The sequence below is a fragment of the Pelophylax lessonae genome (assembly GCF_965119305.1).
Source record: "Pelophylax lessonae genome assembly, chromosome: 1".
Taxonomy (NCBI): domain Eukaryota; kingdom Metazoa; phylum Chordata; class Amphibia; order Anura; family Ranidae; genus Pelophylax; species Pelophylax lessonae.
The window spans coordinates 495,116,078-495,128,737 of NC_138768.1; the positions used below are offsets into that span (position 1 = coordinate 495,116,078).

At 39.9% G+C, this 12,660-nt stretch overlaps 1 protein-coding gene across 2 annotated transcripts in view; it reads right to left on the reverse strand.

The window, feature by feature from the left end:
• ADGRL3 (adhesion G protein-coupled receptor L3) overlaps window positions 1–12,660 on the reverse strand; it is a 1,148,837-nt gene that overhangs the window by 450,888 nt on the left and 685,289 nt on the right. For both annotated transcript variants that reach the window (XM_082254905.1, XM_082254904.1), the window contains one exon: window positions 297–506. In XM_082254905.1, coding sequence (XP_082111031.1) covers window positions 297–506 — 210 coding nt within the window. The remainder of the gene's footprint in view (window positions 1–296; window positions 507–12,660) is intronic.

Consider the following 12,660-nt stretch of genomic DNA (forward strand, 5'->3'; position numbering starts at 1 on the left):
TTAAATAAAGCTTTTGCGTAATTTCTATATGCCACAACTAGCGTTTCTAAAATGCTACAAACAGAATACCACTAATATTAGACCATACTGTAATAGAGTTGAGGGATATTGTGAGTATGTGTCCATAGGAACTTTATACAGTATTTTTTGGGAGTTGCCTGAAAAATAAAATTGGGTTGATATGCTGTGTAAAGCCTAATCAAGGAGGTCATTTTGAATCTCCACAACATTTACTATGTGTTGACAAAATACAATGGAAGAATACAGTATGCTACAGTATACACTTAAAAACTTACCGGTTGATCAGTCCTGTTGATCCCAATTAGAAAAAGTAACTCAGCCACAAATAAACTTATGCATAGGTTTTTATGAATTGTGTTACGGTCACTTTGCAGGCCCCGAAAAAAGCAAAATGTAAAAATACAAATCAATAAGCAGACAAGGGAAAGTAGAATTCCAACCCAAGTAATCACATCCAAAAGGAGGTCATGGACAACACCATATTGCTAGAAAATGTAAAAATAAATAAATAAAAATATAATTAAATTCATGAAGACGTTTGAATAACATAAAGATACAATACAAGACAACAAAGATGTGTCTTTTTTTTTTTTTTTGCACTAATGTTCATAGGATTTAATATATAATATTGCATATTTTTATATGTTTTTTCAGTTACTGGTCTGGGAGCAACATGTGGATCCTGCTTTTAATGCAGTTTAAGTGTTCAAAATACAGTATGTTTCTCAGGATTCATCAGACTTTGATTGAGTTGAGTTAATACCAAAAATGTCAGCATAGAGATGACTACTGCTTGACCCCCAAAAGTTTGAAAAATGAAAAGTTAGTGCAAAAACAGTACTCAACTGTATTGTTGACAACAAGCACATTAAAATGGCTATAATCACCTTAAAAAGAATATATATTTAATAAAGCTCCCAGCATTTAAACATGTTCTGATTTTTTGGTGTCCTGATAAGGAAGTTTGCCAAAAGAAAGTCTACTTGGAAAGAGAATAATCTAATTTGCTATCATAATGCAGTTTGTTAGTAATACTAAATGTAAGGGCACCAAAGTTGCTTAAAAAAATCCAAATCCAACCCAAATAGAGGTCCCATACAAGAGAGCTATTTAACTCTCTACAACAGCCTGTGTCTCCTTTTATTGCTATTTAGTGCTGCAGCCAATTCAATTCAATTCAAATAAGCTTTATTGGCAGGACCAAATACATTTTAGCATTGCCAAAGCAGTTGAGTTTGGGGGTGGGGGGGGGTAATATAAAGGGGGAATGGGGGGTGGGTCCATGAGGTTTGTCAGTCTCTTTAACACTCAACATTTCCAGAAATGTTGGATGCCTGCAATCCCCCGCTGTGTGCTGTGGTTACACCTTTCAACCCTTATGCCACTACAGGGCATGACAGTGAGATAATGGTAAAGGATGGAAACACAGCAGGGGGAGCAGGGGCATCAGGGTAAAACAGAGATAAGGTATGAGACACAGGGCATTGAAGAGGGGAATATAATAACTCTTCTGTTGCAAGGGAACCTATATTTGTAATTTTTATACAGTCACTAACAGGATTGCTTTAAATAATAAACAGTCTGTAAAACACAGTAATTCCTAACATTCCTATTGTGCATTTTTGCTATGCAGAGTTCTTACTAAATTAATACATTTTAAAAATACATTTCTACAGCATAGGTTCTGTCATGCAAACAGTTTCCATGCTACCCCCAGCACCCAGCCTCCACTCAATGTGCTAGGAATCTATGCCACTGGAGGAGGTGAGAGATATAGAAGGAGTTCAGGTTAATTCTGCACACAGAACCAGAAAGTAAGCTCTGCAAAGCTGGCACAAGACAGGGAAGCTTAGATCCTGGTGGTATGCTTTTCAATAGCAAGCATGCTGCAATGTAACAAACTCTTGGTAGCAGCCCTTTGATCTCATTGTGAGTTCTGATGATTGATTTGTTGGTTGGAGGGAAGCTGTGCTTAGAACATTCCCCAGATGGCTGGAACAAAAATCAGTACCAGGAAATGAACCCAGGCATGTCAATTTAAAGGCTTATTACCCCCTCAATATATTGTTTCCTATTACAGACGTATTAAGGCTCCGTTCACACTACCGCAACTATGGAACCAACTTGCAAGACCCCAAGTTGCATAAAATGTGAAATCCTTTTTTAGGTAATGAGAGCTGTCTTAACCACTTGCCCACTGGGCACTTTCACCACCTTCCCGACCAGGCCAATTTTCAGCTTTCAGCGCTGTCGCACTTTGAATGGCAACTGCACTGTCATGCAACACTGTACCTAAACAACATTTTAGTAAATTTTTCACACAAATAGTGCTTTCTTTTGGTGGTATTTAATCACTGCTGGTTTTTTTTTTTTAAAGGAATAAAATCTGATAATTTTGAAAAAAAAAAGCAAAAAAAGTCATAATTTGTTTTTAAAATTTTGCAAACAGGTAATTTTTCTCCTTCACTGATGTGCACTGATGAGGCAGCACTGGTGGGAACTGATATTCTGCACTGATGGTCACTGATTGGCGGCACTGATGAGGCGGCATTGATGGGCACCGATAAAGAGGCACTGATTAGGCTGCACTCATAGGTGGGACTGATGGGCACTGATAGCTGGCACTGATGGACACTGATAGCTGGCATTGTTAGGTGGCACTAATCGGCACTGGTAGGCGGCATTGATGGGCACTGGTAGGTGGCACTGATAGATGGCATTGATGAGGAGACACCGGTGGGCACTGAATGGAAGCAGTGGTGGGCAAAAAATAGCAGCAATGGTGGGCACAGTTTGGCAGAAGCCGATTATCCGCTCTTTACTGCTCTTCTCCACATGCTGACAGTGTGAGAAGGAGCAGTGAAGAGAGCGGGTAACCAACTTCTGTTGACATCATGATCAACTGTGAATGGACACAGCTAATCATGTGGTAAAGAGCCACTGATTGGCTCTTTACCTCAATCTGTGTTTGGCAGTATCTATTGGACACTGCGAACACAAAGCTCGCTGCTGGCGCGATCACGGTCGGCTGTCATATGATGGCCTCCCAGAACGGGACAACCACATTGTAGCCGTAAAGCATGGTCAGCAAGTGGTTAATTAGCACTACTGAAGTCGCTGCAACTTTATAAAAGGTCCCTGTGCTAATCAAGGTGACTTGTATCCGACGTGTGATCCTCATCTTAATTGATGTGATTTGGATCCAACATTACAGGAAGATTACACAGGCATTCCCTGAAGTTGCTTCAATGTCGCGCCAAAGCTGCCTGTCAAAGTCGCACTGTAAGTCACTCGACTTTTAGGTCAAAGCAGTGTGAACCGAGCCTTAGGGTGTAATATAAAACATAGTGAAATGCTCAGCCCCCCACCCTAAATTGTACCTTCTCTTACCAAAACCAAAGGGTTTTTCTCCTCATAGCTTTCGGTTTACCATTGAATTTCGTGTGCCTGTGTGGGACTTTGCTAACACAGCCACATCAGCCATTCATAGATCAATTTACACGATCTTAGTCACGATCACTGGGGCCCCCTGAGGAGTTATCCTTATTAGCAGGCTCAAAAACAGAAATAGCTCTATATAGTGTAAAATCCAATCCAAATCTGACATATAATTTTTGAAGCAAAGCAAATGCAATGTGTGATCAACACTGTAAGCTTACCATTTTATTTAGTGACAGGTGCTTTGATGGCATTCAAAGTGCTTTAAAAAAGCATGTCAAATGCCACATGTTTAAGCAAGTGTAAATGAGCCCCTTGGTTGAAACTTTGTTATGGACTTGGCGCTGGGGGAACCATCGCTAGGAGCCTATACGTAGCACCAGTGATGCAATGATGGCTGCAAAGCTTTACAGGATCCATTGAGAAAATAATAATAAATGCACATTTTTTTATCATTGTGTGTATATTGAAGAAAAATATATTAAAATTGGAAAAGACAGAATCTGCTGTGCATAGTAACCAATCAGTTTCTAACGTTAGCTTGTTCAGCTTTGAAAATGACAACTAGAAGCTGATTGGTTGTCATGTACAGCTGCTCTCAATTCTGGCCACTCCAGTCTTAATAGATTACTACATTCCTTATTACATTCCTCTCACAGTTGCTAACCTGTTTAAAAAATTACAAAAGTGAGAACACCCCTCACATTTTTGTAAATATTTTATTATATCTTTTCATGTGACAACACTGAAGAAATGACACTTTGCTACAAACCTGCGAAGCTCTGGTCAACTCCAAGCCCAAGGGGGTTAAGGCAGTGCTGGAAAATAATGGTGGCCACACAAAATATTGACACTTTGGGCCCAATTTGGACATTGTCACTTAGGGGTGTACTCACTTTTGTTGCCAGCGGTTTAGACATTAATGGTTGTGTGAGTTATTTTGAGGGGACAGCAAATTTACACTGTTATACAAGCTGTACAGTCACTACTTTACATTGAAACAAAGTGTAATTTCTTCAGTGTTGTCACATGAAAAGATATAATAAAATATTTACAAAAATGTGAGGGGTGTACTCCCTTTTGTGAGATACTGTAAATCCTGTGTCATACTGCTATATGGTACCAATTAACATTATGAATGAAACCTTACACATGACATTGTTTAGGATTTCTAAGCTAAGCACACTTGAAATGCTTGTTAAAAACACCAAGTTAAAAAGCAGTAATTATCAATCACAGATATTAACTTAATTTAAAGAATAGTACATCAAATTAAAATAGAAAAATTAACAGCAGTTATAAACTATGCATGTGACAATCACATGCTCTAGTTTTCTGTACCTTATGGTAAAGAGGTCTGAGGGCAAAGACATAACCATTGCAATGTAAAATCAGAAATTAATCAATACATTTATTAAAATGAATGTCATGGTCATTGTCAGTATTGTGTAGTAGGTAACTGTGACCACTGGCAAGTCACTAATGTGCAGTATAAATCAATTTCACTGATGTGTCATAATGTCACTATATGTTATTATTACCAGTTCACAATAACATTCTTGACTTTCAAATGTAAATTTAACCACTTGAGTATTAGCCTGTATAAACCACTTCATTACCAGGCCATTTTTCAGTTTTCAGTGCTTGATCAGGTTAGGCAAACATCCTGTAACAAATAACATAGCAAATCTGGAAAAATTGGTATTTAAAATTAAACCATCAGGAGACCATAACACCAAATGCACAAATTTATAAAAATAAAAATTATTATTATGGCAATTAAGATCAAATATTACCCATATGCATATAGAAACAAGGAAGATTGCAATCATAGCATTGCAACAGGTAGTTATTCTGTCTACGTGTTTCGTGGGGACCACTTCACAGTCTTCAGAGGCACTAGTCTCCATAAACATTGTGATATAAATTGAAAAGTTAAAAAAATTATCACAAAAACCTTAACACAAAAAACAACAATAATGTATCAAAATAATACAACAACATTTATTATGGATAACATATAATCAGAAAGACATACTGTGTGTGTTGTCAATACCACTCAAAAATAAAGTAAAATATAAAATATATATAATAAATAAAAATAACATATATACTGAAATGCCAAAAACAATTTAGTACATGATTCACAGGAGTAGCCACTCTCCCCCTGCATCATTTACAGTATACAGTGTATATATATATATATATATATATATATATTTATATATATACAATAAAGAAAATCAATACTATCCACATATACAGTAGGTGTTGATTTACTTAAACTGTAGAGTGCAAAATCTGGTGCATGGTAGCTTCTAACTTTAAAAAAATAGAACCTGAAAGTCGGTTTCAATGCAGAGCTGCACCAAATGTTTCACTTTCCAGATTTTGTTTGTTCTTTTGGTATATATATATATATATATATATATTGTCTTCTTGATCTCTCAATTTTGTATGTTGTCCATATGAATTTTCTTTGCTGTATTACATTGATGCATTATTATTGGTTGTGTTTATTCAAGTTTTTTGTGATGATTTATGTTTTAGATGCTTTTTTTTTTTTATGCTTTTAGCTTTGTATATTATTTTTATCTCAAATTGGTATAATAAACATTTGTATTTTTATACATTTGTGCATTTGGTGTTATGGTCTCCTGAAGGTTATATTTAAAGTCCTAATTTTTCAAAATTTGCTATGCTGTGATAGTTTAACTGATAATGCCAGTGCAAGTCAATGAGTATGAACATGAATTTTATATCATTTTTTTGAGAAAGATAGGGCGATTTTAGATGTCTGTATTAACACTGGGGTTTTAATTTTTTTTTTTACAATATAAAGAAAAAAAAACAAAATGGATCTACATTTAATTTATAAAATCATCCCACAATCATAGGAGATCAGTGGCACTTTAAACCTACCTCACCTATAAAAGAAAATCCCCCAGACCGATTTCCTTGTTGAACATTGAGGTCAAGTTGCTAACCAAGATTCTGGCAACACACCTGAATACATTAATGGCTCTCTTATATATAGGGACCAGGTGGGATTTATTCCTCTTTACCAAGAGAGCGACAACATATGTCATGCCACTGTAATGTTCCGGTACCTTTGGTACCCTAAATTATACTTTCCACAAGTGTATGCGCCCCACCATTTACTTTTGGAAAGGTGCGCATACACCTTTAAGACTGGAGCTGTCATCACCCAGCGCCGGACTAGATGGCTATTTAAATCGCCGGTTCTCACTCACATGTGTTCGTTCAAACACCCTTACCTGGATGCTAACCTTGCTTGAAGCTTCCATGCTTGCAAGCTTACCTCGCTGACAGAACCTCGCTGCGCTGATCCCTGTATCCCGCTATTGGATCATCCGCCTCTCCTGAACCACCCTTCGGCTGTATCGCTAATAGTGCTAAGTACCCCGCAGGGGAATTCTCTATAAACTTATACTAAGCTTACACTATCTAGCTCTGCATAGTAAAGACTGTTTATCACATCTGCATAACTAGATTGCTAGCTCTTGAGACTACTGCTACTTTTCTGCACTGGGTTGATCTCTTTTGTATGTCCACCTGCTATTCTGTCATCTGCTACCATACAACATTGCTAAACCTTCCTGCATCCATCTGCTACTGTCTCACCTTCAAGTGTCTATCACCTACCACCTCCACTCAACCTATCCCTCAACCTTCATCATTGTGTTACCACATACATAAAGTCACTCTAGGAACCAGCTTGCTAATTGTGTGTATTTACTGGCTGAAATAAGACCTTCCACACATGATGAGTCATTGAGGTTGGGAATGGTATCTCAGCATATCTCTTACATGACACAATTAAAACAGCAAGTATCTGCGTTAATACACGCACTTGCTGAATTAAAAGAAGACAATCAGGCTCTGTCGCAGCAGATAATTAGACTGACACAACTTACCTCTGCTCAGTCCCCTCAGTCTCAGTACCCAAGATAAATCCCCCTTTGGTATTTACAGGCGATCGCAAAAAATTTCGCGAATTTAAAAATGCATGTGAGTTACTTTTTTTGCTAAAACCTCGTACCTACCTTACTGATCACATTAAGGTTTGTACTATTATTTCTTACCTATCAAGCGATCCTCGAGCCTGGGCAGATTCTCTTTTTGAGAAAAACGACCAGCTTCTCAACTCCTATGCCTTGTTCCTGGCAGAGCTCACTAGCCTATATGATGACCCCAATAGGCAGAGTACTGCTGATCTTCAGTTAAGATCCTTGAAACAAGGAAGGAGGCCTGTAGAAGACTTTGTCGCAGAGTTCAAGAGATGGACCCTTGATTCAGAATGGAATGATGCATCTCTGAAAACCCAATTTAGGCTTGGCCTATCAGAAGCCGTTAAGGACGAGCTCGCCCGAGCGGATCTGCCAAAAACCCTGGATGCATTAATACAACTCAGTATTACCATAGATAGAAGACTACGAGAAAGAAAGGCTGAAAAGATGGGAATGCCATTATCCGTTTCCTCTCGGAGTCTGGCCGTTCCTATGGAGGTAGGAACCATACGCCCACCGCTATCAACTCTGGAAAAAGCCAAAAGACAAAATGAAAATCTCTGCTTGTACTGTGCATCCCCGGATCACAAGATAAACGTCTGTCCCCTAGTCAACAAAAAGAAGGGTGAGTGTTCACATGTCTCTCTAGGAGGATTGACAACTTCATTCACTAACCCCTACATTTCTGTTTTTTTGACATTACAGTGGGACCAGAACAGGATTACTACTAAGGCCATGATTGACACAGGATCTTGAGGAAATTATATGGATATATGTTTTGCTGCTTTAAATAAAATTCCTATTATTTCTAAACTCAAACCTGTCTCAGTAAGTCTTATTACCGGTGTTCCGTTATCCTCTGGTCCGATCACCGATCAGACACAAGCACTTCTAGTCATTATTAACGAGTCTCATAGGGAGACTTCTACCTTTGATTTAATACCTTCACCCCACTCTCCCATTGTGTTGGGACTTCCCTGGTTACACACACACCAACCAACCATAGATTGGAAGAAACGGTCCTTGACCTTCCCTTCTTGTTATTGCGAGGAAACGTGTAACCTCCCGTTTTCCGGGAAGATTCTGTCTGTGGTGACAGATGAGATTGCACCACTATGTTATCAGGTGTAATGTTCCGGTACCTTTGGTACCCTAAATTACACTTTCCACAAGTGTATGCGCCCCACCATTTACTTTTGGAAAGGTGCGCATACACCTTTAAGACTGGAGCTGTCATCACCCAGCGCCGGACTAGATGGCTATTTAAATCGCCGGTTCTCACTCACATGTGTTCGTTCAAACACCCTTACCTGGATGCTAACCTTGCTTGAAGCTTCCATGCTTGCAAGCTTACCTCGCTGACGGAACCTCGCTGCGCTGATCCCTGTATCCCGCTACTGGATCATCCGCCTCTCCTGAACCACCCTTCGGCTGTATCTCTAATAGTGCTAAGTACCCCGCAGGGGAATTCTCTATAAACTTATACTAAGCTTACACTATCTAGCTCTGCATAGTAAAGACTGTTTATCACATCTGCATAACTAGATTGCTAGCTCTTGAGACTACTGCTACTTTTCTGCACTGGGTTGATCTCTTTTGTATGTCCACCTGCTATTCTGTCATCTGCTACCATACAACATTGCTAAACCTTCCTGCATCCATCTGCTACTGTCTCACCTTCAAGTGTCTATCACCTACCACCTCCACTCAACCTATCCCTCAACCTTCATCATTGTGTTACCACATACATAAAGTCACTCTAGGAACCAGCTTGCTAATTGTGTGTATTTACTGGCTGAAAAAAAGACTTCCACACATGATGAGTCATTGATGTTGGGAATGGTATCTCAGCATATCTCTTACATGACTACTGACGTGGAACTATTTCTGCAGCTGAAAATCCACACTATATAAGAAACGCAGGAGCGTTACATCAGGATCTTTCTGAGGTTTTTCTTGAGAAAAATGCTCAAGCATTACCTCCTCATCGAGACTATGATTGTAGCATTGATCTACTCCCAAATAGCAAATTGCCGTTCGGTCATGTTTATCCTCTTTCACAGGATGAACTTGCCCATCTCAAAACCTATTTGGATGAGAACTTGGAAAAAGGTTTTATTAGACCTTCCACTTATTCCACAGCAGCAGGACTCTTTTTTGTTCGCAATAAAGATTCAAGTCTCAGACCTATCATCGACTACAGGAAATTGAATGCTATCACAATAAAAGATCGCTATCCTCTACCGCTTATCCCTGAGCTCATTGAGCAGGTGCGTGGAGCTACTTATTTTTCAAAATTAGACCTAAAAGGAGCATACAATCTCATTCGAATCCGTGATGGACACGAGTGGAAGACTTCATTCAGAACTAGATACGGATTGTTCGAATATCTTGTGATGCCATTCGGCCTATGCAATGCCCCTGCAGTTTTCCAACGATTTATAAACAATATTTTTAAAGACTTACTAGATGTCTGTGTTGTGGTATATCTGGACGATATACTTATATATTCACGGACCCTGTCTGAACACATAAGACATGTAAGACTTGTATTATCTAGATTGCTTGCACATAATCTTTATGTGAAGCTGAAGAAATGCTTGTTCCATAAAGATGAGGTACTCTTTCTAGGCTACATCATATCCAAAACAGGAATCGAGATGGACATGAGTAAAATATCCTGCATTCAGGATTGGCCTACACCAACTATACGCAAGGCGCTACAGCGATTCCTGGGATTTTCAAATTTCTACAGGAAGTTCATAAAAAACTTTTCTGCTATTGTGAGACCCCTCACACAGCTCACTAGCATAAAAATACCATTTAAATGGTCAGAAGAAGCAAATAAGGCTTTCCACTTGTTAAAGACAAGGTTTACTTCCGCTCCCATATTACGCCATCCAGACCCATCCCTCCAATACATTCTGGAGGTAGATGCGTCAAACATGGCAGTAGGAGCAATACTCTCCCAACGACCTACCCACACTTCACCACTTCATCCAGTCGCTTTTTTTTCTAAATCCCTGAGCAGTCCCGAGATAAATTACCCCGTGGGTGAAAAGGAACTGCTTGCTATAAAATTGGCTCTGGAGAATTGGCGACATTTACTCGAAGGCACCCAATTACCAATAATTATATACACGGACCATAAAAACCTCCAATATCTTCAGACTAGCAAAACTCTCTCGCATCGACAGGTACGATGGTCACTATTCTTTCTAAGGTTTAACTTCCTAGTGACCTACACACCTGCAGATAAGAACAAAAAGGCGGATGCACTATCACGACTAACTGAAGAAAACTACTTTGAAATTCCTTCCGTTCCTATAATACCTCACAAACGCATTATTGGAGTTGTCCGTTCCTTGAAGGAAGAGGTTCTGCATGGTATAAGTTTGGATTCACCCCCACCACAACTAAATACTGATGCAGAAGGCTTCCTCTACTACAACGACAAACTTTACATACCACCTACCCTACGCACCAAGATCTTGGAATTATCGCATGATGTGCCTATGGCAGGACATATGGGTATGACAAAGACTTTCAATTTGATTTCTCGGCAATTCTGGTGGCCTGACATGAAAACATCTATACAAAAATTCGTCTCTTCATGCAATGTCTGTGCCAGGTCCAAAATTGACACTACGAGACCATCCGGTCTACTATGCAGTCTACCAATACCCCAAACTCCATGGGAGGTTTTGTCATTGGACTTCATCGTAGAATTGCCTCCTTCCAAAGGATTTAATACCATCTTGGTGTCAGTGGACCATCTGATAAAGATGGCACATTTCATTGCTATTCGCAGACTACCTTCGTCCAAACAAACGGCAGAACTCCTGATGAAACATGTCTTCAGATTACATGGTATCCCAAAAACTCTTCTGTCTGACCGTGGATCCCAATTTATTTCTAAATTCTGGCAAGAACTATGTCACATACTACGGATTGAGCGGAAGCTCACTTCTCCTTACCATCCGCAGACCAACGGACAGACTGAAAGAGTCAACCAATGCATCGAGCAGTATTTACGTTGTTACACTTCTTACCAACAGGATGATTGGTTGGATCTTCTCCCCCTGGCAGAATTTGCCTACAACAACGCAACCCACAGTACGACCAAGCAGAGTCCGTTCTACTTGAACTATGGGTTCCATCCCTCTATTCTCCCTCCACGCATCCTTCCTTCAAATAACCCAGTAGCCTCAGACTATCTTACCCAAATAAAGGATTCTCTGGGTTTACTAAATACTACCATTGCACACGCTCACAGTCAACAAAAGAAGTACTATGATCTTCGTAGAAGACCTTCTCCACAGTATACTATCGGGGACCTCGTTTGGCTCTCAACAAAAAACTTGAGACTGAAGATCCCTAGCAAAAAGCTTGGACCTCTGTTCTTGGGACCTTTCCCAATCAAGAAACTTATTGGAAAAGCTGCAGTGCAGCTTACATTGCCAATGGACCTAAAAATCCATCCCATTTTCCATGTGTCGCTACTGAAACCCCATGTTCCGGACCAAGGAATAAGGCCTAATATTCCACCTCCCCCTCCTGTACAAGTTGAAGGTGGAGAAGAATACGAGATAAAAGAGATTCTGGATTCTCGTATCTACAGAAGAAGACTTCAGTACTTGGTTAGATGGAAGAACTATGGGCCCCAAGACGACACCTGGCTAAACACCTCTGACATACATGCCCCTAGATTAATCCGCAATTTTCATGCGAGATACCCAGACAAACCAGCTCCAGAGGCCTTCAGGAGCAGGCCTTAGGGGGGGGGTATTGTAATGTTCCGGTACCTTTGGTACCCTAAATTACACTTTCCACAAGTGTATGCGCCCCACCATTTACTTTTGGAAAGGTGCGCATACACCTTTAAGACTGGAGCTGTCATCACCCAGCGCCGGACTAGATGGCTATTTAAATCGCCGGTTCTCACTCACATGTGTTCGTTCAAACACCCTTACCTGGATGCTAACCTTGCTTGAAGCTTCCATGCTTGCAAGCTTACCTCGCTGACAGAACCTCGCTGCGCTGATCCCTGTATCCCGCTATTGGATCATCCGCCTCTCCTGAACCACCCTTCGGTTGTATCGCTAATAGTGCTAAGTACCCCGCAGGGGAATTCTCTATAAACTTATACTAAGCTTACACTATCTAGCTC